Source organism: Prionailurus bengalensis, chromosome A1 (genome assembly GCF_016509475.1).
Source record: "Prionailurus bengalensis isolate Pbe53 chromosome A1, Fcat_Pben_1.1_paternal_pri, whole genome shotgun sequence".
NCBI lineage: Eukaryota > Metazoa > Chordata > Mammalia > Carnivora > Felidae > Prionailurus > Prionailurus bengalensis.
The window spans coordinates 124,507,384-124,534,803 of record NC_057343.1 but is presented as its reverse complement, the minus strand read 5'-3'; the positions used below and the strand labels follow the sequence as shown (position 1 = coordinate 124,534,803).

At 36.7% G+C, this 27,420-nt stretch overlaps 1 protein-coding gene across 3 annotated transcripts in view; it reads left to right on the top strand.

Annotated features, from left to right (window-relative positions):
• PLPP1 (phospholipid phosphatase 1) overlaps positions 1 to 27,420 on the top strand; it is a 90,660-nt gene that overhangs the window by 14,311 nt on the left and 48,929 nt on the right. Inside the window, exons 1-3 of one of the 3 annotated variants that reach the window (XM_043590519.1) lie at positions 1,385 to 1,391; positions 2,500 to 2,502; positions 15,567 to 15,721. The exons of 1 other annotated variant lie outside the window; for it this stretch is intronic. In XM_043590519.1, coding sequence (XP_043446454.1) covers positions 15,572 to 15,721 — 150 coding nt within the window. In that variant the 5' untranslated portion in view covers positions 1,385 to 1,391; positions 2,500 to 2,502; positions 15,567 to 15,571. Of the gene's footprint in view, positions 1 to 1,384; positions 1,392 to 2,499; positions 2,503 to 15,566; positions 15,722 to 27,420 lie in introns of those variants that run through there. One more of the 3 variants, XM_043590512.1, reaches the window with a different exon arrangement.

Genomic DNA, 27,420 nt, shown 5'->3' with positions numbered 1-27,420 from the left:
AAACTCAAGAGAGCCTCTTGATATGGCCCTGATGTGGGCTTTCGCTAAATAAATTTATTCTAATAAAAAGGGAGGCAAAAAGAATGAGGAAAAAGAAAAGAAAGGAGGTAAATATTGCTGGATGGTCTGTTTTTTGCCTTCAAAGGGGAGTTCAGGAGAGGATGAAGCTTCCTCAATAGGAAGAAGGTTGAGAAAATTAATCATGAGGATGTGTGCTTCACAAGGTCTGAGATTGCTTGCTGCCCAGTAAAAAGACTGTGGTGGAGATTCTGATTTTTCATTTGGAAAATATAAGGATCACATAAAATAGATAAAATTAATATAAAATTAATGAAGTAAAGAGCTGGCCTTTAAGTTGGTCAGTTAATTCAACCTATGTTTAGGATTTACTAAGGGAAAAAATCAGATTGCTGGAAAAATGCTGTGATAGTTACCATATTTCACGTCCTTGGACTTTTCATGATTACAAATGATATACTGGGATAGGGAGACTTTATAACTTGGTCGAGTATTTTTTAAGTTAAAGTCTTAGTAAAAGTAGAGGAGTTTGAAATTTTGAACTATCAGAAAGAACAAACAATGAAATCTTACAATTCATACAGGTGCTAGCCATAGACATATTTCAGTGGATTATTTAAATGCAATGCAGTAGAAGGTGTTTATGTACTAGGAGATACAGACTTATTAATACTTAGTATAATAAAGGATGTGAATCATATCTGTGCATCCATCTTATAATTACCCAAAATAAGAGAGAAACAGGCTGTTCCATTTTAAAGAAGTTAGAATGCAGGGTGTCTTACCTTGTAGTTTCAATAGAACTTTATTTAAAAAAAAATGTATTTTACCAATATAGGAAATGATTTCCATTTGTTTTTAGTAACATATAAAAGTTTTTAGAGATTTTTTTTTTTGATTTATGGGATGCATTTTAAGTTAGGTGTGTGGACACTGAAAACATACAGGTTTGAGTTTGAATTCCACTTCTTTCACCTACAATTAGGGTAAATCACCCATGCTCACAGCTTCAGTTTCTTTATCTGAAAAGGGCTGGGTCTTTATCTGTATATTCTCTTAGGCTTATTTATTCTCCATTACATAGGAGTCATCTATTCCACAAGTATTTGTCCCTCACATGTTGTGTGCCACACTCTTAGAGGAGATGTGTATAATCAGACAAATAAATATAAAAATAAACTGATAAGTGCTATAAAGGAGAGAGATGGGTACTGTTAAGGTTTATAAAAAGTTTTGAATAGGGGCGCCTGGGTGGCTTGGTCGGTTGGGCGTCCGACTTTGGCTCAGGTCATGATCTCACGGTCCGTGGTTTCGAGCCCCACGTCGGGCTCTGTGCTGACAGCTCAGAGCCTGGAGCCTGCTTCCGATTCTGTGTCTCCCTCTCTCTCTGCTCCTCCCCAGTTCATGCTCTGTCTCTCTCTGTCTCAAAAATAAATAAACGTTAAAAAAAAATTTTTTTTTAATTTAAAAAAGTTTTGAATAGAAGCATGGGGTAGCTTTTTAAAATGATGACTTTGGATTTAGGGTAGAATAATAGATTAGGGCTGGAAAAGAATGGATTTAGGGAGATGAGTTAGGAAGCTGTTGAAATAGTCCAAGTGAGGAGCACCTGGGGGGTTCAGTTGGTTGGGCGTCTGGCTTTGGCTCAGGTCATGATCTCACAGTCTGTGAGTTCAAGCCCCGTGTTGGGCTCTGTGCCGACGGCTTGGAGCGTGAAGCCTGCTTCGGATTTTGTGTCTCCCTCTCTCTCTGCCCCTTCCCCACTCACACTCTGTCTCTCTCTCAAAATAAAATTTAAAAATGTTAAAAAAAAAAAAAGAAAGAACTAGTCCAAGTGAGATAATGGTAGTAAGACTAATGAGGGAGTGGTGCAGATGGAGAAAGGTGGATGGATTTAAGAAATATTTGGGAGGCAAAATGGACAGGTTTTGATGAAACATAGAATGTGGGGAATCAGAGAGAGGGAGATAACAAGGATAGTTCTGAAAGTTCTGTCTTGTTTAATGGATGGATGTTAATTGCTGCCAGATAATGAGTTGGGGGCATTAGATAAGAACGTGACCTGATATAGGAAGAGGGGTAGAGAAGAGAGAATGATTTTGGTTTTGAGCACCTTATGTTTAAGATGCTTTTGAGATTTTGAAGAGGAAGTCAAGTCGTTGTTTGCACAAATGGAGTAGTCTGAGGAGTAGTCTGAGTATGGAGAGTCACTGGCATATTCATGGTAGTCAAAGTTATAAAAATTGAAATCTCAAGCAGGAGTTATAAAGTGAGGAGAGAAGGTTTCAGACAGAGTTTTAAGAAACACCAGCATTTCAGATTGTTGGGAAGGAAGGAAGAACACAAGACTGAGAGGAAACCCTAATAACTCGGAGAATGTTTCCAGAAAGTCCAGTGAAGAGAGTGCTCCAAGGAGAGAGTGGTAACAATGTCTACATTCTCCTGAAATGTCAAGTAAGATAAAGTCTGTAAAGTGTCCAGTGGGTTTAGTTACACAAATGTCATTGATAGCCTTTTCTTATGTAAAGAAAGCAGTTTCCATATTTGAGTGGTCTGAGAAGTGGGTATTTGGTAAAGAAATGGAAATTGTGGGTATTGGTAATTACTTTAAAATGTTGGACTGAGAAAGGAGAGTATAGTAGAGAAGATTCCAAGCACTGGCCCTAGGAATCATTTCGGAGAGTGGGAGGAGATCAGTTAGGGGTATCAGCTGAAACACTAATAGGCTGGGATAATAGGTTCTTGTGGTTACCTATGACATGCTGGATGGGGAAGAATGATCTTGCCAGATACAGGAATACCTTTTTAAAAAAACAACTGAATTCCCAAGTGTGTGTGGTGAGGGGGAGGTTGGGGGGTAGGTGGGTTTTACACCTAATGTGGGGCTTGAGCCCAGGACCCTGAGATCAAGAGTCACATGCTCTACTGACTGAGCCAGCCTGGAGCCCCTAGGAATACCATTTTGAGATATATGGTACTGTGTAAGAATAGTTGGACTTCTTAAAGAACCCTCTTTGTTGAGAAGAATGGATTACTTGGTATCCTTGTTTTCCAAGTAACTATTACCAAGTATGGTGGAGTTTGGGATGTGGAGCCTGATAAACTTGGTTTCAAAATTCTGCTTTGCTATATATTCTTGATTTAGGTCACACAGATGGTTATTTAGTCCTGCCGAGCTTCAGTTTCTTGACTTGTGTGGTGGAGAGAATACTGTCTACTTAATAGATTTGTTAGGGATGAGAATCTGTGTAAATAAAGCACCTAGTACTTTTTTTTTTAAAGTTTATTAAAATTTTTTTTTCAGTGTTTATTTCTTTTTGAGAGAGAGAGACAGAGTGCAAGCAGGGGAGGGCCAGAGAGAGAGGGAGACACAGAATCCGAAGCAGGCTCCAGACTCCAAGCTGGCAGCACAGAGCCTGATGTGGAGCTTGAACTCATGAACCATGAATTCATGATGTCAGCTGAAGTTGGATGCTTAACCAACTGAGCCACCCAGGTGTCTCTATTTTTGCGAGAGACAGAGACCATGTGAGTGGGGGAGGTGCAGAGAGAGAGGGGGAGAGAGAATTCCAAGCATGCTCTGCACTGTCAGCACAGAGCCCAATGTGGAGCTTGAACCCATGCATGAAAACATGAGATCATGACCCGAGCCGAAACCAGTGCCCCAAGCACCAAGTACTTATTAGGCACTCAACAAACTAATGTCTGTGTGTCCTTTTTCTTGCTTCCCAACTAGCTGCTGTTTATTGTGTAGTTTCAGCATTGAATGTTTGCTCTTACTCTTGAAGTAATACTTGGTGGGAGTACCTCCTTCAGTTTATCTTCTGTATAAAATAACTTGAGTGGCACAAACATACATTTTTGGGAAAATGGATATATGATTTGCTATTGCAGTAATCATAACCATTAAAAAAAGAATTTTACCAGTTTTTTTGACTTGTGTGCATTTAAAAAAAAGTGTGTGTGTGTGTCTTAAACAAAGCTTACTAATTTAGATATGCCACTTTGGTGACTTCCTGCCAAAGTAAGAGTTCTTATATTTTTCTTCAGAGACACATCTTAGTATGACTATTTTTAGTTTTTGGATCCTCGCCATTTGCCGTAATTTCAGACTAGACATGATGGATCCACATAAATACTTCTAAGATTTACATTACATGATACATTTTTTAAAGGGGGACATGTGAACTGTTAAAGCAGGTGAGGTCTCAGGTCTGGATTTTATTTGGTTTATTTAAAATTTTTGATTTATAGTTTTGATTCTTAAATTATTTCTTACTCATCTTTTGAGGATCGAGATAACTAATTTTGTACCAAAATGGTGAAATCAATTTAAGTTGCTAAAGCAGTCTCCTGAAAGGTTTTTAAATCTGCCCCCAACCACCACCATACATAACCTCTTAAGTGGCATTTATGTATTACCTTTCTAGAAGATGACTGTCCTAGAAATTTTAAAAGTTTATCACTTTTCCAGCTTTATTCAAGAATCACTATAATAATGAACACATACTTGTTATTGTTTGGAATATAGACCTTATCACTGAGTGGGAGAAGTTGACCAGCTACTAATACAAGAGACTTTGTTGGTTAAGCGAAGTTTGTAGATGGGATTGCTGAGACTGGAAGTCTCATTGTAAATTCAGAGAGAGAAGTAAATTAACCATGTGTTCCCATCTGAACAACAGAGGCGTTGTTTTAAAAGCTTAAATAAAAACCAGATAGAACTCTATAGGTCATAATTTCTTTAAAGACTAAATAAACTTTTCAAAGAGGAACCTCTTCAAAGAGGAATCTTTCCCTTGATTTACTATCTTACACTGTTTTGTGAAATTTGTTGGCTATTGAAAAGCCTTTGAAGAAAGATAACTAAAACACATGTAGTTAGGGGAACTGGGTGGCTCACTTGGTTAAGTGTCCAGCTTTGGCTTAGGCCATGATCTCATGGTTCATGGGTTCAAATCCCACATTGGACTCTGTGTGGACAGTGCAGAGCCTGCTTGGGATTCTGTTTCTCTCCCTCTCCCTCTGTTCCTCCCACACTTGCACACGTGTGCTTGGGCTCTCTCTCTCTCAAAATAAATAAATAAACAAAAAAATAAAAATAATATACAGGTAGTTACTTCATGAAGTCCTCTTGTATATGTGTTGATACATTTTCCAAGTTAAAAATTACTTTTTCATTAGAGGCAGTAGGCAGAGGAGAAAGATCAGGGAATAAGCATTTATTGTCTTAATGTGCCGGGTACTATGTTAGGCACATTACTAGGCTCTTAGTTCACAACTGTTCTGGGAGGTATATAAATAGTATTTATTTGCATTCACCATGTGAGAAAATTGAGCTAGATAGGTAAGTAATTTGCCCATGTTCATTTAAGTTTAATAACTGGGAGAATGCCAAAAGTAAACCCAGCTCGGTGGAAAAGTCCCAGTTCTATGCAGGACCTCACCCTGCCACACCAAAGATTTCATGAGTAGTTATATAGAAGCTAGAGTGGCGAGTAGATGTTAGCTAGGTGGAAGGGGTGGGGTCATCATGTACAGTGTGGCAAGAGGTTTGGAACAGGTGAGGGGAATAGAGAAACAGGGTATGAGGCTTAAGTCAACATTTAGACTTAAACAAAATTTATATATAGCAAAATTCACTCTTTAAGGATACAGTTCTTTGAATTGAGACAATTTAGACGTCAGAGTTATGTAACCACCACACAAGATACAGAACTGATTTATTACCCTAAATTTCTTCTTGCTGCTCTTTTGTAGTGAACTCCTCCCACCTCCTACACCTCTGGCAACCAATGATTGGTTCTCCATCCTATAATGTCATATAAATGAAATCATGCAGTATGTATCCTTTTGAGTCTGGCTTCTTCTCATAGCATAATGCATTTCTAATTAGGGAGCCATTAATGATGTAAATGTTACTGTACAGTTTTGCTACAGTTTTTGGCCTTGAACTCTCAAAATGCTTATATCATCCCCAATTCCAGTTTCATGTAAACATAATTTTTTTTCAGTTGAGAAATGATTATAGTTACAGCTTCAAATATCAAAGAAGCCCAAAACAGATTTGTGATAAATGCCCAGGAGAAAGTAACATAGAAAAAAAATTAGCTGTCTCTCCCCACACCCTATTATGTCCACCGTCTCCTTGCCTTTTGAACATAGAAATCTGCATGGAAAGAGTGCTACTGACCGTGACCTTTGCCAGCTTGAAAAAGAAAGGGAACAGCTGTTACCATGAGAGGGTGGAAGGAATTAATGGTCCTGGCCAGTTGGCACTGTGTGCCTTTTGGGAAGGGAACAACAGGTGACCAACTTCTTGCTTTTTATTTTTGTTCGTGTATAAATAAATAGGCCAACTTTTTTTGTGTGTGTGTGCAGAAATCTGAGTCCATATTAAAATAACCTGTCCTTATAGTTCTGGGTATTTTTTTTTTAAAAGCTGTTTAAATATATACACACATTTATTTTAAGTATCTTAATGAATGAAGAGACTCCAGGGTTGAGTATATTATAGGTCGTTAGTGACAGAAAAGCACAGAAAGTAAAATTCTTTTGTAAATGTCACTTAGATATCCAAACTGCTTTTTCTCCCCTTTGTCCCAACTTAAGTACAAAACAAAACCCAGCAAGATAACTGAGTACTTTTTATAGTAAAACCGTCAGCCACAGAGATGTGGTCACTTTAAGCTGGTGACCAGAGCGCAGGTGTCTCTAAAAGCCGAGGGTGCACTGTTCTTTGAACTTGTGGCCCTGGATACTTCATGTGCCATCTCTGTGAATCATACCCAAACATACAGTTCTATCACTGATCCCTCCTGCCTGACTCAGGGCTCTTCCCCTTTTCCACCTCTACTTTGCATAAACTCATCTTCCTGCAGTACAGCTTTCACCCAGGCGTTTCTTGATCAAAGCCAATGCTGACTTTTCATTTATTTTTATTTTTATTTATTATTTTTAAAAACATTTTAAAATTTTTTATGATTTTTCATTTCTTATTGAGACGTATCTAAATTACTGACCTGGAACAAAACATCCTTATACTGCAGTTTTGTTTTGCTCATTCATATTTCTGTTATTTTTCAGTTCCCTCTACCCTACTTTCGTTGGATCATCCTATTTTTTTTTAGACTGCCTGGCAACAGATTGAACTCAGTGATGAATCTTTTTTTTTTTTTTTTTTAAGTGATCAATCTTAAATGCATTTCTAATTCCATTTCCCATTGCAGTTATGTCTATTAGTCTCTTTATTCCATTACAATTGCTTTGAATGTTTTTCTGTTTTTTTTTTTTTAATGTTTATTTATTTTTGAGTGACACAGAGAGATAGAACCTGAGTGGGGAAGGGGCAGCGAGAGAGGGAGACACAGAATCCGAAGCAGGCTCCAGGCTCTGAGCTGTCCGCACAGACCTCGACATGCAAACCACGAGATCATGACTTGAGCTGAAGTCGGCGCTTAACTGATGGAGCCACCCAGATGCCCCAAAATGTTTTTCTGTTCTATTAAAACCTCCATTTGTCCTCTGCTCTGTCATTTTTTAGCAAATGGCACTACATTTTAGCAAATGGTACACACTTCATTTAGAGGGTTTTGGGGTTAAATAAATACATCTTTGAAACCTGGATGCACCACTTACTATCACAGCTGGTAACCAGTAGTGTATATCTGAGTCTTACCTTTTCTAGCCCACAACCCTTCATTGTCCTGGTCCCTTCATTGTCCTAGTCCCTTCTATGGACCTCTTTAAGATCCCACAACTGAAAGATTGAAGCAGAACCCAGCTTTAGCACCAGCTGGTGTCTGTCCTGAGTGGCCAGTGCTGGTGCAGCACTAGTTGTTAAATACTTTTAATTTCACCCTTATTATATCTATGACTTTAATTAAGTTGCTTATCCTTTCTGACTCATCCTCTCATCCTTAAAATGGGGATGATAATACCTGTTTTACAAGGTGACTCTGTGCATTCATCCAATATTTGTTGAGGGCCTGCCCTGTTGTAAGCATTGACTTAAGTGCTTAGGATATATCAGTGAACAAAAATGTCCATACCTAATGAAGCTTGTGTTCTAGTATTGTTAGGATGAAGTGAAAATTAATGTTAGATGTTCAGTATGGTGCCAAATACATAGAGGTGTGTACGGTGTTTTAGTCTTCTTTATTCCCCTCTGCTACACTTTTCTATCAGGGCCAAAGGGCCAGGGGGATTATGGCCGCAGGGAAAGAGTGAAGCCAATAACTAATAATTAGGTGTGGCTTCTCCAAAGGGGACTTGCTTTGTGACTACTTTGCATAGCAATACAAATGAAATAGGAAGCTTTTAAAATTTTTTGTAAAAAAACCTCTAATTGACCCTGTTTTGGATGGTCTTTGTTGTCTACCTGTGGTTTCATTTCCTCCCATCTACCATGGATCTAGTTTTGTCCATTCATCCATATTGTCAAGTCCCCTCTGCATCCCCCCCCGCCCCCCCCCCGCCCCCCCCAACCCATTCTGTCACCTCAGTTCACTATCCTACCTTTTGTGCTACAGACAAAAAGAAATTGTTAGCCTTCTTCTGCCTTATTTGTTCTTCAAGGTATGGACCAAGTTACCCTTTCCTTCCTTTTTGTCCAGAGGACATATAAAGGTCACCTCTACCCACTTGCTCTTCACTTCTTAAATCTTGTCAGTCTTTGTGTTCCCAGTCCAAGTGCGGCAATTCTGTCAGTGACCTCTTGTCTGTTCTTTTTCTGCTCAGCTTCTTTATAAGTGGCATTTGTTAAGACCAGGTGAACTCAGTGGGTGCATGGCCTCATTGACCTGGGTTCAAATCCTAATTCTGCAACCTTTGTGGCCTTGGGCAGGTTTCTTTATCTTCAAATCGATATAATAGTACTTACCTTTTCAAGTTAATTGAGATTAGAAAACTGCAACGCGTACCATACTGTCAGGATATAGGGTAAGAGTTCATTAAAAAGTAGCTACTGTTACTGGTATTTTTTTAAAGTGCCCCTTCATTTTTCCTGGCATTATCTTTTCTTTCATATTGTATCCCGTTTTCCTGGTAGTTCCTTCCGTATTAGTTGGCTTTGTTGACTTTGTGTTTTCTTTCCAAGATTATGACTATTGTCTCTTTCACTGAGTGATCTTAATAAAATCTCGTGGCTTCACCTCTCCCCTTTATAATTGATAATTTCATATATTCATCTTTTTTCTTTTTTTAATATTTATTTTTGAGAGATCGAGAGAGAGCACGTGTGTAAGTGGGGGAGGGGCAGAGAGGGATGGGGAACAGAGGATCTAAAGCAGGCTCCGCATTGACAGTAGCGAGCCCAATCCAAAGCTTGAACTCAAGATCTGTGAGATCATGACCTGAGCTGAAGTTGGATGCTCAACTAATTGAGCTACCCAGGCACCCCCAGATATTCTTTTGTCTTCATTCTCTCTTGAGTGTCAGCTATATGAGTCTAGCTGTGTGCTAGACATGAAACATTTGTCAAATGATGAGGAGTAATAATTAGGAAGGGGTGCATTGAATCTGTAGAAGAAACCATCCATCTTACCTGCATACTTACTAGTTTCACTTGTTGGAGAAATTTTGAATGATTCTCTTTACTTTTGGACATTTTGTTTTAAACATTTGTTTTTTTTTATTTTGAGAGTGAGTGAGCAGGGGAGGGGCAGAGAGAGGTTGAGAGAGGATCTCAAGCAGTCTCTGTGCTGTCATCATGGAGCCTGTTGCTGGGCTTGATCCCATGAACTGTAGGATCATGACCTGAGCTGAAATCAAGAGTTGGACGCCTAACCAACTGGGCCACCCAGTGACCCTTTACTTATGGACATCTAATGATCTTTTTAAAGGAGGGGAAGAAAACTTCTGTTCAAATGTAACATATAACGTGTCAATTAGCAGGAGGATTTTTCATGTGATTCTGGAAAGAACATGCAACACCTGTTTGCAAAGAAAGCAAGAAAAATACTGTATCCCTCTCTCCTCCCCATGTATTTTGTTCAAACTTAATTGGACACCAAATAAAGAACATTCCTTAAGTTTGGAATGAATACAACTTTCTATAAACTGCGCAAGTAACACAAAATAGTAAAGAGCCAAAAAGTTTTTATTTACTTTTAACCTAGGACTGCTAAAAGGAGAAAATGAAAGGGTGTGTAGAGGCACATTTCACGAAAGTAACTGTAGACTTACTTGTTACACTCAAGTATACTATATGTAGAAAAATACACAAACATAGTTAAATTTACATATGCTGGATTTTTTTTTTCTTTTTGAAAGGGAAAATATTTTTTACATAAGGGTTTTACCCACTACCTTTTGGTAAACCATGAACCCCTAGAAGCAGTTCCCTCACCGTTTATTTTTCTTGTAAGTTTTGCTGAAGTTTCACATTTCTCTTCTGTAGTTTATAGCAAAGTATACTTAGACTTTAGGATGGCTCAGTCAGCCCACGTATAGTAGATTAAGATGTATCCTAGGTCACACAGAGCAATTCCACCTTCATACCCAGTCCTACTGAAAGAAATCAATTGTCTGTATGTAGACCAACTTAGTCTCTAAGAATCATGAACTTGACTGAATGGGACCTAAAAGAAAATGTTTTTCTTCTTTCACGTTTGTAGAGCAGGGAAATGGGACCCTGGTGGTTAGACTCCTTTCCTAAAAAAAATAAAAAAATTAAAAAAAAAAAGTGGTATGATGTGGTGAAAAGAAGAGGAACTTTTTGTTGAAATGCTGGCTCCCCTGCTTACCACCTGTGTAATAGTGGTTATTTGCCCTAGTGCATACCCACAAGATGTGTACTCTTGAGTTACTTAGTATCTCTGAGTTTCTGATAAGATTTAGCCCAGAGATAGAGGTGGTATCTTGTTAACAGTTTAATAATTTGATGTATTTGTGTTTTTCTTTTTTTCTTAAGCCTTTAACAAGACTAATAATTTCATTAACCTGCAAAAACTGATGTAGTTAGTTGATCTGACTTTTCCTTCGTTTTCCATTTCATTCATGTTTGATCTATATTCTTTTCACTTTATTGAGCTTTTAAAAAATAAGTTACGGAAAATAAGTTATTGTACTGAATGCTTGTTTCATCACTTTTTTAAATGTTTATTTATTTTTGAGAGAGACAGAGACAGAGACAGAGACCGAGTGTGAGTGGGGGAGGGACAGAGAGAGAGGGAGTCATACAATCCAATGTAGGCTCCAGGCTCGAACCCACAAGTTGCAAGATCATGACCTGAGCTGAAGTCAGATGCTTCACCAACTGAGCCACCCAGGCACCCCCTCTTTTTTTTAATGTTTATTTTATTTTTAAGAGAGAGAAAGAGCATGAGTGGGGAGGGTCAGAGAGAGGAGGAGACACAGGAGAGGGTTTATTTAGAGAAGCATCTTCCTATAACACTAACTTGAACACAGTATTCTCCATTACTATCCTAAAATATTATTGAAAATTATCTCTATGGCAGAGAATATTCCATTGCTTTTTATTTATTTATTTAAAAAAAAATTTTTTTTTCAACGTTTTTATTTATTTTTGGGACAGAGAGAGACAGAGCATGAACGGGGGAGGGGCAGAGAGAGAGGGAGACACAGAATCGGAAACAGGCTCCAGGCTCTGAGCCATCAGCCCAGAGCCCGACGCGGGGCTCGAACTCACGGACCGCGAGATCATGACCTGGCTGAAGTCGGACGCTCAACCGACTGCGCCACCCAGGCGCCCCTCCATTGCTTTTTAAACAGAGGTGTCTAGGGGGATAGATATGCTATGGTGTGTTTGTGTGTGTGTGCGTGCGTGTGTGTGTGTGCATGCGTGTGCCTGCCTTAGTCTGCTTGGTCAGCTATAACAAAATGCCAAAGATATGGTGGCTTAAACAACAAATTTATTTTCTCATATTTCTGGAGGCTGGAATTGTAAGATCAGGATGCCATCATGGTTGGGTTCAGGTGAGTACTCTCTTCCTGGCTTATAGATGGACACCTTTTTGTTGTGTCCTCTCATGGCCTTTCCTCAGGCATGCACACTGAGAGAGAGATCTCTCTTTTTTCCTCTTCTTTTAACTAAAATGTTTTTTTTTTAAGTTTTAGTTATTTTGAGATCTTGAAAGAGAGCATGAGTAGAGGAGGGAGAGAGAATCCCAAGCAGGCTCTGCACTGTCAGCACAGAGCCCAATATGGGGCTCTAACCCATGAACCATGAGATCATGACCTGAGCCAAAATCAGGAGTCAGACGATTAACCAACTGAGCCATCCAGACACCCCCTATCTTTTCCTCTTCTTATAAGACCATTCCTGTTGGATTAAGTCCTTGGATTTATGACCTCATTCAACCCTAATTACCTCCTAAAAGACCTACCTCCAAGTATGATAAAATTGGGGGTTAGAGCTCCAACATAAGAATTCTTTGGGGCACTGAATTCACTTCATAGGGATGTGCTTCTACACATGTGTATATATAAAATATATGAGCAGTAGAGATAATAATTGTGATGTATTTAACCTGAAGAAAGAGATTCATGCTTAGACAGTGACAGTCCAGTATTGAAGCTCATTATTGAAGATTCTTCATAAAGATATTGGAGTGTTACTGCAGGTGGTATAATATTATCATAAAAGGGTGGTTACCTGAGATACCCTTTTTACTCAGACCTCATAGACTACTCAGTTCTCACTCTCCTTAATGTCTCAGTATTTGACATTTTACCTTTCTAGATACAGGCTTGATACTCTTACCTCTGTTGGCTTTTGTATCACAACATTGCCCTATTTCTCTGTTGTTCATTCTTTGCCAAGAATGGCCAGTGTGTGCTGCTGAATGAAACAGACACAGCCCCCTGCCCTCTAGAGCATGGAATCATCTTTTCTTCCTTTCTCTCCTACAGTCTCTGTTCATGATTTCACTATGGATATTAGTCATTAGCTGATTGTTTTATCTCTGTTAGTTCTGATTTTGGCTGTTTCTGAACTGTTTGATTCCCCTGGCTTAAGTTACCACTTCTAATGCCAATAACTTGCATATTTCTCCCTACTTCTGATTGTTATCCATTACTCATTTAGCCATTTAGTGTCTTTTCATTTAGAGCCAGCTGTGTGTGTGCCTGGTGCAAAGAATACGAGAATGATAGCATCTTTGCCTTGAAGTTGCTGACAGAATGTCAGAAGCAATATATAATACAATGTGATAGATGAGTCTATAAGGTGCCATGGGACAGATAAGTAAGGCATGCCTGCCTTGGACTGAAGGGGAAATGAGAGAGCAAGTATCCCCATTAGAAGGATGAACATATATGAAGGCACCTAGGGTTCTGAAAACATAGTATGTTCAGGTAACAGTAAATGGTTCAGTGTGATTGGAGTCTTAAGGGCTACATGGGGAAGAGTGAAAGATGAGGCCAGGTTAAGAAGTTACCAGATTACCCCAAAGGCAATATTCTCAATAATACTAAACTAATTTTGTGCCATCATAAACCACCTTCCACTCCTAACTTCACATTTCTGTCCGTGGGACCACCATTTTATTTCCAAACCCTGAAGTTCACCTTCAAGTCTGCTTCAGTAATTGTGACTAGGCGTGAGGTTGAGTCATTTCTATATTCACAACACTCTTTCATGCATCCTTCTCTATTTTCACTGTCAACACACTACTTATCAGTTAGTTCCTGGATTGTTTCAAAGCTGTATGAAATGGTCACCTTTCTACTTTTTTTTTTTAAGTGAATTTCTCACATCCTTTATCTTACCCTGTTGCTGATCCTGTCTGAACAAAGAGCACAGTGATATTTTACTTCCTATAGGAAAAGTCCTTTTTTAGGCCAGTATTTTAAATGCTTCATTCTTTCTATTAAACACAATAATCTCAAGCACTGTTTATCCCCCAAAAAACAACCATAATTGAAGAATTAAGAGTAATCTGTAGCAGAGAACATTTTATTCCATTCACTTTGAGTTTTTTTATGAACATAATAAGTATTTTATACTGAACAAGCTTTTCCAGACAACACGTCTCCTGCCTCCCGGTCTTGCGTTCTTTTCACAGTTCTAATCTCTTAATTTATCCAGATCACTGGCCTCCTTGGGAGGCCATATATACATTGACTCTGGAATCAGCCTGTGTTGGAATCCTGGTTCGACTATTTATTAGTTTCAGCAAGGTCTGCATTTGTCTAAGCCTCATAATAACTTTGTGTGAAAAATGGGAGAAGTGGTATTACCTACAGGGTTGTAGGTAAGGATGGAGTTACTCTGCATAGCATAGTGCCTGTCATGTGTGAGCATGTAATACATGTTGGCTATAAAATGTTATATACCTTGAAAAACCCCTTGCTCATTCCCTGTCTGCTCTTGTTAGTGCGACCTCCTGCTATGCATGCTTCCTTATACCACGAAATGCTCTCCTTGAGCCCCTCCCTATTGCCTATAGTTTACCTGCTGTTACAAGTTCAATTCAGTTGCTTTTTTAAAAAATCGTCTTTTCTAATTACTTTGGTTCACGTTGACCTCTGAATTCCTATAGGACCTTTTATACCATTTAAGAAATTAGCCATACTTTCTTTTTATGGTATTTCTTTGTAAATTTGCAAACAGTAAGATTCATTTTTTGTCATACATTCTGTGAGTTTTGGCAAATGCTTAGAGTTATGGATAACCATCACATTTAAGATACAGAACAGTTTCATCACCCTCTAAAAGTTTATCTTGGTATTACTTTTTAAACCATTTCCTCTAGTGTATATTCTGTGTCTACACGTACAGTTTAGGCTCTTGAACCCAGGGTCTGTTTTATACTAGTTTGTGTCTCTCTGTATGGCCTAGGCTAGTACTGAGCTAGTAGTGAGTAAATGCTTGACTGTTTGAATTAGATGAAACAAAGCATAAAAACATGGTAAACTTGAGCCTATTACAAAGCTACTAACTTATTTAACTTCTCTTTGGTCTCTCATTTTATTTGGGTGAAAATTTCATCTTTCCTGTATAACTTACTGAAGTGATTTGGAGCCTTGCCAGGGCTAATAAAAATCATTTTAAATTTATCTTGAGGGTAAAGACTGAAAGACTAGTTTCTCTCAGTTTTTATTATCAGATGTACTTATGGTTTCTATTTTCTTTCTTTCCCCTCCTTGACTATTTTTGGCTGTTATGATATTGCTCAAAATTAATGTATTCACAAAGTTTTCCCTTTTTTTTCTTAAACATATTTAAGATACTGAACAAGTCAATTAAAAATAAATTAATTACAAAATGTAAAATATAAAGCCTTCTTGTTTTTTCAACTTTATTTTTCCATGGGCCAATTCCATGGGGATTTCTTTATTGTATGTTTTTAAAATCAGAGGTCAACGCAAGTAAGAGAATTTATACTTGATAAAGGTGGGGCTGATTATGGACAAGCTAATGCTGCATGGTTTCCTTAATCTTCACTCTTGGGTATTTTGGAATATTGATCCTTTTCAAAAAGTACCAAATATGGTTAAGATTTGCATCCCATTCAGTAGACTTTACTTCCTAATGAAGTGAACTGAATTTAACCATGTGTGTCTTTTTTTCCCTTCCCCAACAGCTTCCATGCCTATGGCTGTTCTAAATTTGGGCCAAATATATCCATTTCAGAGAGGCTTTTTCTGTAAAGACAACAGCATCCAGTATCCGTACCATGACAGTACCGTCACATCCACTGTCCTCAACATAGTGGGGCTTGGTTTACCCATTTCCTCTGTAAGTAAATTAATAAGTAGGTAGTGATGGGTATGTTGTGTGGAGGTTGGATGAGGTGATGGAGTTGGGGTGGGAGTAAATCTGTAGCACTGTCTTCACCAGTGTTGATATGGTGAATGACTGAGGAGGATACCCACTGTTTTAACCTAGAGACATTGTTACTTCAGTTACAGGGGGATGTTACCCAAAACAACTTGATGTTATCCTGAAGAATTAGAGAATGATTATTTTACAGTGGAAGGGTTCATTTAAGTCATTTGGACCAACCCCTTTCAGTACATCAGTTTCTTCACTTGCTTAAGCCCAGTAAGCTGTTTTATGGCAGAGCTATAACTAAGATGATGCTTATTTTATCCTATTTTAAATGAAAATTGAAGCTATAAAAAGGAGATAGATTTATTTATTAAAATCGAGAAAACACTTCAGCACAAAGAATATCAATACATATGCAAAATAAAATCCTCGGAATACATTAAAACTTACTATTTTAAAAATAGTATTGACCTAGATAGTTTATTGGTTTATAGGATAATTTTGGTTTTCATTTTTTTAAATAACTGGGAACTTTCCTTCTAGGTTAAGTTTCACAAATTAGGGTTAGGATTGGCCAATGAGATTTTGTGATTACTGTCTTTTATTTATTTATTTTTTTCATGATTACTTTTTTTATCCTTGGCTGTGATTCCTGAATCTTGCCCTTTGCTGTTTCTCTTTATGTGACTTGGAAATAGAAGAGAAGGAGCAAAGATTTACTCATTGAGTATCTTGGGAGTGTAGCAGTTCCTGGTGTATTTCTCCTTTTGACCAGTTGTCTTTTGGCAGTTGGCTTCCCCAGATGGTTGACTTAAAAACTTTGTCTTAGCAGACCTCGCAGGCTTGTTTCCATCATAAGACTGGCTAGCTTTCTTTCCCTATTTTGCCCTGATGGCTAAGAATAATATCCTAACTACTTCTTTGGTTTTCCATTTCATACCTGAGTTCTTTTTTTTCTTTTTCACTAGCAGATTTTTGTGTTGTTTTGTTTGTTTTTGGATGGTCTTTAGTACTTTATTGTGGAAGGTAAAGGGTACTGGGTTTTTGTAATGTATCAAGATATATTAAATATTTCCTTTTATTGTCTACACATTCTAATTTGATTGTAAGTACTTTCATAGGATTAAAAGAGGAGAAAAATCTGGAATTTACTTTAGGGAAATAATTAATTTTTCCCTAAAAAGTAATTTCCATCATAATTGGTAAGGTTTATTTTAGGCTTCAAGCTTTTGAAACATTGTGCAGCAAAGCATATAGTATTGCTACTTAGATGAAAATAGACTGTACTGTCTTACGGTAACTGTACTTTGTATGAAGTGCAGGGTGTTTATTGCAGCTGTTATTTTGAGCAGCTATAACCAGATAAAGTTTTTAAAAACTATCCCTTTACTTGAGGAGATAATTGCTTGACTATCAGGAAGTTACTTTTAGTTGTTTGACTTGGTACATTTTATCTGTTTCTTTACAAAGGTTAGTTATATAAATAATAGATACTCATTTCTGAGTTTAAGAAAATCTGTTATATAAAGGAAAAAGAAATCACCCTTAGTTCTACCACCTGAAGACAGTTAATATTTTGATGTTATTTCCTTTAGTTGGACATTTTTTTAGGTCATTATGAACACATTGGAAATTCTGTTTTGTTCCTTTTTTTTTTTTTACTAGTTTAATAAAATTTTTTGAGTTATTAATAAATATCAAGCACCTTTTAATTTAATAGCAATAAAGCTAAATTTTTAAAAAACAACAGGAAATGACTTAGATAGGAATCCTTGGGTTCTTCAATACTAATTCGCATAAGGTTGCTATTGAGTGAAGTGACCTGGTATAGAAGACAATTTTATTTTCTGTAAAATGGTTTGTGTTTGATGTAACTTAATATGCATACATACTTTATAATTGGATGAGTACTAAGATTTTAAACAGTGACTTTATTTTACAATTTGAGGTCTATAATCTTTTTAAAAAATGCGTTCTGTACTTTTTATCAGCTAATCAAAAAAGATGCAACATTCAGAAAATTATAGATCTCTATGTTTTTGGTCTTAAGGTTTCTTTTTGGGTTTTAAGAATCCACTTTTTATTTGACATTTTTTTTTTCCTCTCCTTTTGACTTCAAGTAGGTTTATCTTCTCCCTCTGTAATTCCTCATACATTACTTTCGTAAATTTTTACATTTCTAGAAAACGGTAAAATCCTGAATTTTCATGCAAACTTTCAGAGTAATGATAGTAATGATAAAGTAAGTGTAAATCCCAAATCCCTGTGTTGCAATGAATTAGTGCACTTTTTCTAGAGTTTAAAATGTATACAGTTTGGGAATAGAAAACTGTTGTCTGTGTTTAATGGGTTATTTTACATTGACTTGAATAGTGAGTGTGAGTAGTTGCTTTTTTTAAGTCTTTTTTTTTTTTTTCTTTTCTGGTTGAAACTTTTTTTTAGGTCTTGATTGCTCCATGGTATAACCTTGTAGTAAAAATGTTTAGCCTAAAGTAATGGTATAGACTATTTTCTGTGGCCAGCTTATAAAAACTCCTAAAGAGACACTGTATATTATTCACAGTGATGTCAACTGCATCATGACCAACTGTGGGTATATTTGGATATATGTGAAAAAGGCTTAGACTGTTTATATATAAATTTTCTTATAAATTAGTGAGGAATAGATGAATGCCCTAAAGTAAAGTGAGTAAAGGGCATGAACAGAAAGTTGTCAGTGGAAGGCAAAAATTGCCAAAAATATTTTTAAAAAGATGTGATTTTAAAAAAAAATCAAAGGAGTTCATTTTAACTTAATTTTATTTATTTTTATAAAGTTTATTTATTTATTTTGAGAGAGACAGAGAGAGTGTGAGTAGGGGAGAGGCAATGAGAAAAGGAGACAGAATCCCAAGCAGGTTCTGTGCAGTCAGCATGCAGATCCCGAGGAGGGGCTCGAATTCATGAAAACGTGAGATCGTGACCTGATCCACAATCGTGAGTCAGACGCTTAACTGACTGAGCCACCTGGGTGCCCCAAAGGAGTTCATTTTAAAGCAACACTGATAAAATGGTTTGGCCTGTTACATTGGCAAAGGTAAAATCTTTCCCTAGCTTGTCAAGTGTATAAAACAAGTATTCTCATATCCAAAAGTGGGTAGAAGTATAAATTCATGTTAGATGAATATATGATTAGACCTAGAAATTATGTTTCAAATAGTTTACCCTAAGGAAATAGTACCAGTTTCTTGCAAAGAATTAGTTACAAGAATGTTTATTACAACATTATTTTTTTGTAGTAGAAAATTGGAAATCAATTAGTTCAGCTTTAGGAGACTGTTTATGATTTACCCCAGTGATGAAATACTGTAATATCCATACATTTTATAATTTTTGATATTTATTATACTAGAAAGATCTCTTTAATATATTAAGTGGGAAGGAGAAACAGAAGAGTGGTAATGGTTCTCTCTGAATAGTGAGATTATTAGTATATGAGATTATTTCATTTTATCTCTCATATTTCCTATTTTATTTCCTCCCATGAACACATACAATTTTTCAAATAAGGAAGGCTATTTAGAAATTTTTTTTTAATTTAGTAATTTTAAAACCCACTAGAAAGTTTCCCATTTTCATTTTGATAAACATGAAGCTTAACTGTCTGAACTGTATACCCATTTTCACATAGTTTTTCCAGAAGCTTAACTGTTCACTTTGTGGGTTTAGTTTAGTCTGTCTCCAAGAAAGTACCAAAAGAAAAGATTTAAATAATGATATTTAAAAAAATATTCCTTTTAATGTTTATTTTTGAGGGAGAGAGAGTGTGAGCGGGGGAGGGACAGAGAGAGAGGGAGACATAGAATCTGAAGTAGGCTCCAGGCTCTGAACTCTCAGCCCAGAATCTGATGTGGGCTCAAACTCATGAATTGTGAGATCATGACCTGAGCCGAAGTTGGACGCTTAACCAACTGAGCCACTCAGATGCCCCTAAATAATGATATTTTGAAGATGCATAATAAATAAAAATAAAAATTTCACTCCTTGTCCTTGTTGGGTTGTCTGTGGACTTGAGTGGATTTACTGATAAACCCATATCTCCTTAAAGACAGAAATTTTGTCTTGCATGTAGCGGTATACTATAATCCAATTCTGACGGTAACCACCCAGAATTGGCATTAGATTCCACTAGTTTAAGGTCATAGTCTCCAAAAAGACTGTCCTTACTTTAGTTGTCAGATGTGAGTTTGAGGGTCCGCAGGTCACCCACACTTCTAACCAACTGGCTACAAATCTAGAGGATTTCCATGACTTCCTACCCCTACAAGACTGCCCTCACTTGAGATAGCAGTCACAAGTTTGGGGGTCTCCAGGCCACCTATACTTCTCATCAATCTACTACAAATTTGGAGGTTCCCAGGACCTCAATTTCCCTTGAGGGAACCCTTGAGGTTCCCTTAACCCTCAAGAAATGGGGTTAGGGGAAGCCTGAATGCAGAACTTCTCTGCCCTCTCCCAGTGGAATCAAGGCTTGTCGCCCTTCTAGCACTCTGATGGATTCATCAAGCTTCAACTGTCTGTTTTTATTGGGGTTTCGGGGTTTCATGTATTTCATTCATATTTGATTAGGTATGATTTACTGAATCATCAGCCATCTGATTAAGCCTCAATCTCCAGTCCCTTTGGCTTCCTTAGGGCTCTAAGCTCCATCCCTCTGATCACTTGGTTGATCTTTCTGGTGACCAGGACCCTACTGTGAGTCATCTTGTCAGCATAAACTCAGGTGTGATCTAACAGGTTCATGAATAACAAAGATACTTCTGTGACTTAGGAAATCCCAGGAATTTAGTCTCTTCTTAAGAGCCAGAGACAAAGGCCAAATTCTTTGTTATAGACACATCTTTCTATCTTTAACTCTATGGACTTGGTGTCTTGAACACAATTCTGCACTCAGATGTTGGTTGATAAAGAGTAATCTTAAGAAGTTTTAGGTTTTCCTTTTCTTTCAGTCTCCCAAGTAACGTTTACTGAGGAATTTGATGTTTTGTCCCTTACAAGATTTCTATTATTAAAGAAAACATAATGCTGACGCTTATTAAAATGGTGACGAAGACTTTATTCAAGATTATTGCAATAGGAACAAGAGATGGAGTTCATCTCTGAATACAACAGAGGCAGACAGTGTGTGAATATCAGGAGATGGAAAATTACTAAGAGAATACTTCAAGGGTAGTGGGATTCCTGCAAAACTTACCTGATAGGATTCTTGTTCAGGGTATACCAGGAGCAGATTGCTTTTCATGCTATGTTTGAAAGAGGTAATATGTAAATTTGGTATATTAATGATTATACATCCATTTAACAGAACACTTGAAAATATTTTGATAAATCTTAATTTATATTGGACGTACTTAAAGGTAAGAAAAGTTACATAAATATTGAGTATATACTGCTGATTATGAAAACTGAAGTTCTCTTAGTTTCATAGTAGCCAAACTTACTGAATTTCACTGTTGTTTTCCTAAATGCTATGTCTTTTTAAGGGATTCATTGGAAAAAATATCTTCTCATAAAATCTTAAAAATAGTTTCAGGGATTGTTATGGAATGCCTTTGCTAAAGTTAAGGGATGAAGAACTATTGCTTCACATGCTGGGCACAGCTCTACTAAATTAGTGGACATTATTTTCTAACTTAAATTGGTTGAATGTTATTTCAAGACGAGAAACCTGATTTTTGAGAAGCCCTAAAACCTCTTTCTACTACATGAATTTCATCAATGAATTATATGTGAGAAGAATATTGAAATTAAAATGTTGATTTTGCTTACATTAGAAATTAAGTCATCTTACCATATAAATTGCTTTCAGAGTTCTGTTTCCTCACCACACTTAGATCTCTTCATCACCCCTCACTTTTTCAAGCAGAAAGGATGTAAATTTTTATTTAAATGTTTATTTGTTTTTGAGAGAGCTAGACACAGAGCACAAGCTGGGTAGGGTCAGAGAGAGAGGGAGATACAGAATCTGAAGCAGCTCTAGTCTCAGAGCTGTCAGCACAGAGCCCGATGGAGGGCTCAAATCCACTAACCATGAAATCATGACCTGAGCCAAAGTTGGATGCTTAAGCGACTGAGCCACCCAGGTGCCCCAAAAGGGGCATAATTTAATTTGGTGAACACTGAGTTGGCAAAATGGCCAAATACAAATGTATTTTTGATGGATATAATGTCATTTGTATGCAGTTATATTAAGATATATAAAAAGGTCAAATTTATCTTTTTTACATTTTTTTATACAGTTTATTTTGAGAGAGTGAGCGAGAGAGTGATTACAAGTGGGGGAAGGGCAGAGAGAGAGGCAGAGAGAGTGAGGGGCAGGAAGAGAAGGAGAGAGAATCCCAAGCAGCGACTGTGCTTTCAGTGCAGAGTCCAACACGGGGCTTGATCTCAAAACTGTGAGGTCGTGACTTGAGCTGTAATTAAGAGACAGATGCTCAACTGACTGAGCCACCCAAGTGCCCCGAATTTATCTTCTTTATGTTAACTCTCAACCTTTTTGTAAAACAGACCATTTTTATTTTGCAAACTTTTCATCTCTGAATGTATGAAAATATTTGCACAGCAATACTTGTATTTTTTTTTCATTATGGACTAAAGAGTCTGAAGGCAGAGTATGTCAGTATGATTTATTTTGGAAGTATCATCTGACATACTTAAGATAAAAGTGTAAGCATTTGGGGTGCTTGACTGGCTAAGTCAGGGGAGTGTGCACAAGGTGATGAGTTCAAGCTCCATGTGTGGCATGGAGTTTACTTAAAAAAAAATGTAAGCATTTGTGTTAAAATTTCATTAATGTATTTTTTTCTTTCATAAATAGTATTTTGAAAACTATAGATGGGGATGTTATGTACTTTTTTTTAGGTTTTAAGAAATTGGTTGAACTCATGACCCTGTGTGTCTTTGAAAATTTTTTTGTAATTAAAAATAAATTTATACCTTGGATTTGGCAATGAGTTTTTAGGTAACAATACCAAAAGCATGGTCCTTGAAGTCAATAATGGATAAGTTTGGCTTCATTAAAATTCAAAATTTCTGCTCTGTACACAGTATAGCAAGACTGAGGGAAAATATTTACAAAACACATATCTGGTGAAGGACTTTATTTGAAATATACAAAGAACTCTTAAAACTCAACAATATGTAAATAAATAGCCCAATCAAAAAGTAGGGAAAAGATCTGAACAGACAGTCACTTCACTGAAGTAGATATATAGATGGCAAATAAACATGAAACAATGGCCAGTATCTTAGTTCGTTAGGGAATTGTAATTTAAAACAATGAGATACCACTATACACCTATTAGAATGGTTAAAATTCAAAACACAACAGCAACTGCTGGTGAGGATGTGGAGCAACAGATGTTCTCAGTCATTGCTGTTGAGATTGTAAAATGCTTTAGCCACTTTGGAAGACAGTTTGTCAATTTCTTGGAAAAGTAACCATAATCTTATCATATGATCTAACAGTCATGCTTCTAGGTATTTATCCAAATGAATTAAACATTTTATGTCCACAGAAAATCACACAGTATTTACAGCAGGATCTTTATTCATAATTGCCAAAACTTCGAAGACACTGAGATGTCCTTCAATAGGTGAATGGATAAACTGTGGTATGTTCATATGATGGAATATATACAGTGTTAAAAAGAAATGAGCTATCCAGCCATAAAAAGACATGGAAGAACCTTAAATGCATAATGTGAAATGAAAGAAGCCAATCTGAAAAGGCTACATACTATATAATTCCAACTATATGACATGCTGAAAAAACTCTGGAGACAGCAAAATGATCTTTGGTTGAAAGGGGTTTGGGGGTGGGGACAGAGGAGGGATGAGGGATTGGTGTACAGAAGGTTTTTGGGACAATGAAATTCTTCTGTATGAGGTTTTTGTGGTGGATGCCTGTCATTATGTGTTCATCAAAACGCGTAGAATGTACAACAGAAAGAAACCCTAATGTGAACTATAGAGTTTGGTTAATAATAATATATCCATAATATATCCATATTGGTTCATCAGTTAAAGACATTGATAATGGAGGGAAATTAACGGTTGTGGTTGTGGAGAGGGAATGTTCCTGCTCAGTTTTTTTTTTTTTTAATCTAAAATTGCTTTAAAAGATAGAGTGTATTAATTAAAAAAATTTTTTTTAAAGAAAAAAATTTGTTCATCAAGTCTAGTGAAATGTCAGTGTTCTTTGGCTAAATATTAGTAATGATTGCTAAAAATGATTATCCTTGTAGTTAATGAATATTTATATATTCATTGCTAGGATTAGGATTATGTGGTAGGAAACTAAAATTTCAGGGCTACACTTCATCTTATTTATGTTAACTCATAGGAGTATTTTGACTTCAGATTATTGGTTCTCAGGAAAGGAGTGCAAAATTGGTTGACAGTTTAATAAATAAAATGTTTTACTTTATGACTTAGTCTGGCAAAGACTTAAATTTAGAAAACATGACAGTTACTTAAAATTCAGTGCAAGCTTTCAGTTTTTATAATGAAAAAATAAGGAAACAAGTCTTGTGACACAGTCTGATAATTAAGAGAATACATGTGTGGGAGATGTTTAGTACATTTTATGTAAGGGATCATTGCTGTTTCAGGTTTCATTATGTAATAAAACTCAAATAATTTAAAAATTTTTTAGCATCCTGAAAACTAATAGGTTGAATCTAGAAGCTTCTTTTCATAGTGAAGATGTTATCTAAATACAGGTTCACAGTCCATTATCCCAAACTCTTGGAGTCAAAACTTTTTGAATTTTTGAAAGGTTGTATGATTTGTATATCTTATGTAATGTTCTCAGCAAGAGTCTAAGACATAATCAAAGACCTTAATATCTGTATAATGAAATATGACTAGTCCCAATTAAGTGAGGTAAATAAGGACCAGGGTCATACCTTCATTTGTTCAGGTTGGATTTGGATACCAAATGTTAGGAAAGAACTAGGATTTTGAGGGCCTGGGATCTTAGAGTAAAGGATCTTTAAGCCCTTTAAAGAAAGCTGACTTAAAATTATTTAATTTCTTGGTCATGTTACGTGGTTACTTTAAACAAATATTTGAAAATCCTAAATTTAGTTTTTGTTGAAAACAGGACTTATGTTTAAAAATGTAAGCTTAAAACTGCTTATGTGAAACTAACTCGTTTGTGATGGGAGTGCAGGATTGGTGATGTAAGTCCTAAAAAATAAGCATATCCAATGCAGTAGAGGGATTTTGAATACTACCTTATTCAGTAATTGTGAAGCATGAGCAAAAATAGTGTCTGTAAAGAAGTCACTCGTGAAACATTTTGGTGTTTCCTGTAGCTATAAATAGTTTATGTCATTGTATCTGGCTTTCTACAAGATCACTTAATATTTTATTGTAGCCAAATTCCTCTGGGCTCCTTCTTTAAATAAGAATTAGAAGAAATTCTCCAACATTTTTATTAATTATTTTTAAGCTTTCATATTTGGAATGAGAATGAGAAAGGGTCTTAAAAATGACAATTTGCTGCTTTTATCATGAACCTGTGTTTCTAACATGACAAGAAATAGAATTCTGTATTACTGGTAGAAACAACACTTGTGTTTTTACTTGTGGTTTTGGCTTGTGAACAGTCAACACCAGTTCAGAGCATTGTGTCCGAACAGCTTCTTTTTGGAAAGCAGGTCCCAGTTGCTGCCTTATCAGTAGCTGCTCACAGCTACCCACAGCAGTGGGTAGCAGCAGAGAGGAGTCTTTTTAATTAAGCTACTTTCCAATAGCTCTTCCACAGGCGTGGTTGTTTTGGCTTAGAGGGTGGGGGTGGAAATCCAATTTGTGATCTTGTTGTATCTAGAGGGATTATAAGCAGAGGTCACTGGCAGGGCAAGAAAAGTGGGATGCATGGTCTAGTGATTCAGTGATTTTCTCAGTAGAACATGTGATAGTTTTGAAGCACAGTGTACAAGTTGTGTGTTTAGTTAAATACACATATGTGTTCTACACATTCTTACACTTGAATGTTAATCTTCTGATATACCTAAAAGCATTCTTCGAGGAACTCTCAAAATTTGAAAGAGAGAGAAAAAATATTTCTGTATAATTTTTATATAATTTCTCTGTAACTTGGGGTGGGGAGTATACCCTTGTTTAATTTAGCAGATTATCTGTTACCTGTTATCTCCAGCGTGGAGAGTATTTCTGTTTCATGTGTCCCAATAAGAAAATCATGGGGCAAGGAGATGAAAAGAGTAACTGACTGGGTGCCTGGGTGGCTCAGTTGGTTAAGGGTCCTACTTCAGATTAAGTAATATCTCACAGTTTGTGAGTTAGAGCCTGGCAGAGGATTCTGTGCTGACAGCTCAGAGCCTAGAGCATGCTTCAGATTCTGTGTCTCCTTCTCTCTGCTCCTCCCTCGCTTGTGTGCGCGCGCTCTCTCTCTCTCTGTCTCTCTCTCCCTCTCATAAGAAATAAACTTAAAAAAAAAAAAGAGTAACTGGAAAGGCATCCATTTTGTTTACTATAGAATTTTGCTTATTCTCTTTGAAATTATTGTAGTTTGGCTGCTCATTGTTTGGCTTAGAATTTTTTCCTGTAGGGTAAATGGAAGGCTGTGTTCTTCTGTGCCTTTTGTGTATGAATTATTACAATGTTAGAGATTTTTAAAAATCTCCTCCTAGCAGTTCTCTGAGGCTGGTAGGTGTTTTTCCTTTATAGCTACCAAAGGGTGGAGTTGGGATATTAACCTCAAATCTACCTTACTCTGTAGATCACATTCTTTTTGACAGTACTTCATTGTCTTCAGTGTGGAGTGGGTCTGTTTTGATGAAAGTGGGTAAGCCCAAAAGAGTACAACTCTTTGATTTTGATTTTCTTTTATTAGTTGTAGTTATGAATGTGAATCAAGGTGGTGAAGATTAGATTAGGGAAGAGTGGCAGGAAGCTTGGGTTAGTGATAGTCACTAAACCTTGGAGTGAAGCTTGTCTGTCTATGTTGACTTTATCTGCTGGAACAGTTTCTGAATCCTCATCTAAACTCTTTAAGAGTGAAAATGTGAATCTGATTCTTTGCTCCATTCCTGAAATTCAGTGTGACTTTATGTAAGTCACTTAATCTGTTCATATGTATTTCTCTAACTTGAAAAAGGATGCTTTTGTGTCTATCAGAAAACCATGAGAAGAGGGCTTGTTTCACTGATGCAAACATCATACTGGTTTCAAAGTCTGACCTTGTTCTTAAGAATAGGGTTAACTGATTTTGCTCCCAGTATAATATGTAAACCACTTTGGTGTTGTATTTTGGAGAAAGGTACTCTCAATTATTCACCTTTTAAGTGGAAGCAAAATGCTTTGCATGTATTTTTTTTCAATCGTTTCCCATTGTCTAACTTTACTACTTGTTCAGGGCTTTCATAAACTTTTCTGTAGACCTTTGAGCAACTCTAGAAGAACATCTGGTGGTTTATTTTACTTGATATAGTTCAGTAGCCTCCTTGAGAATTTTTGAAGAATAAGCTGATCCTCCCCCTCCCCAAATTTGGTAAGAAATTCTCAGTTCCCTTAACTTTTCAACTTCAAAGATCCAGTTCATTGTCTGTTTCAGCCATTTAACTTCTAATTTTTTTTAAAAAATATAATTTATTATCCAA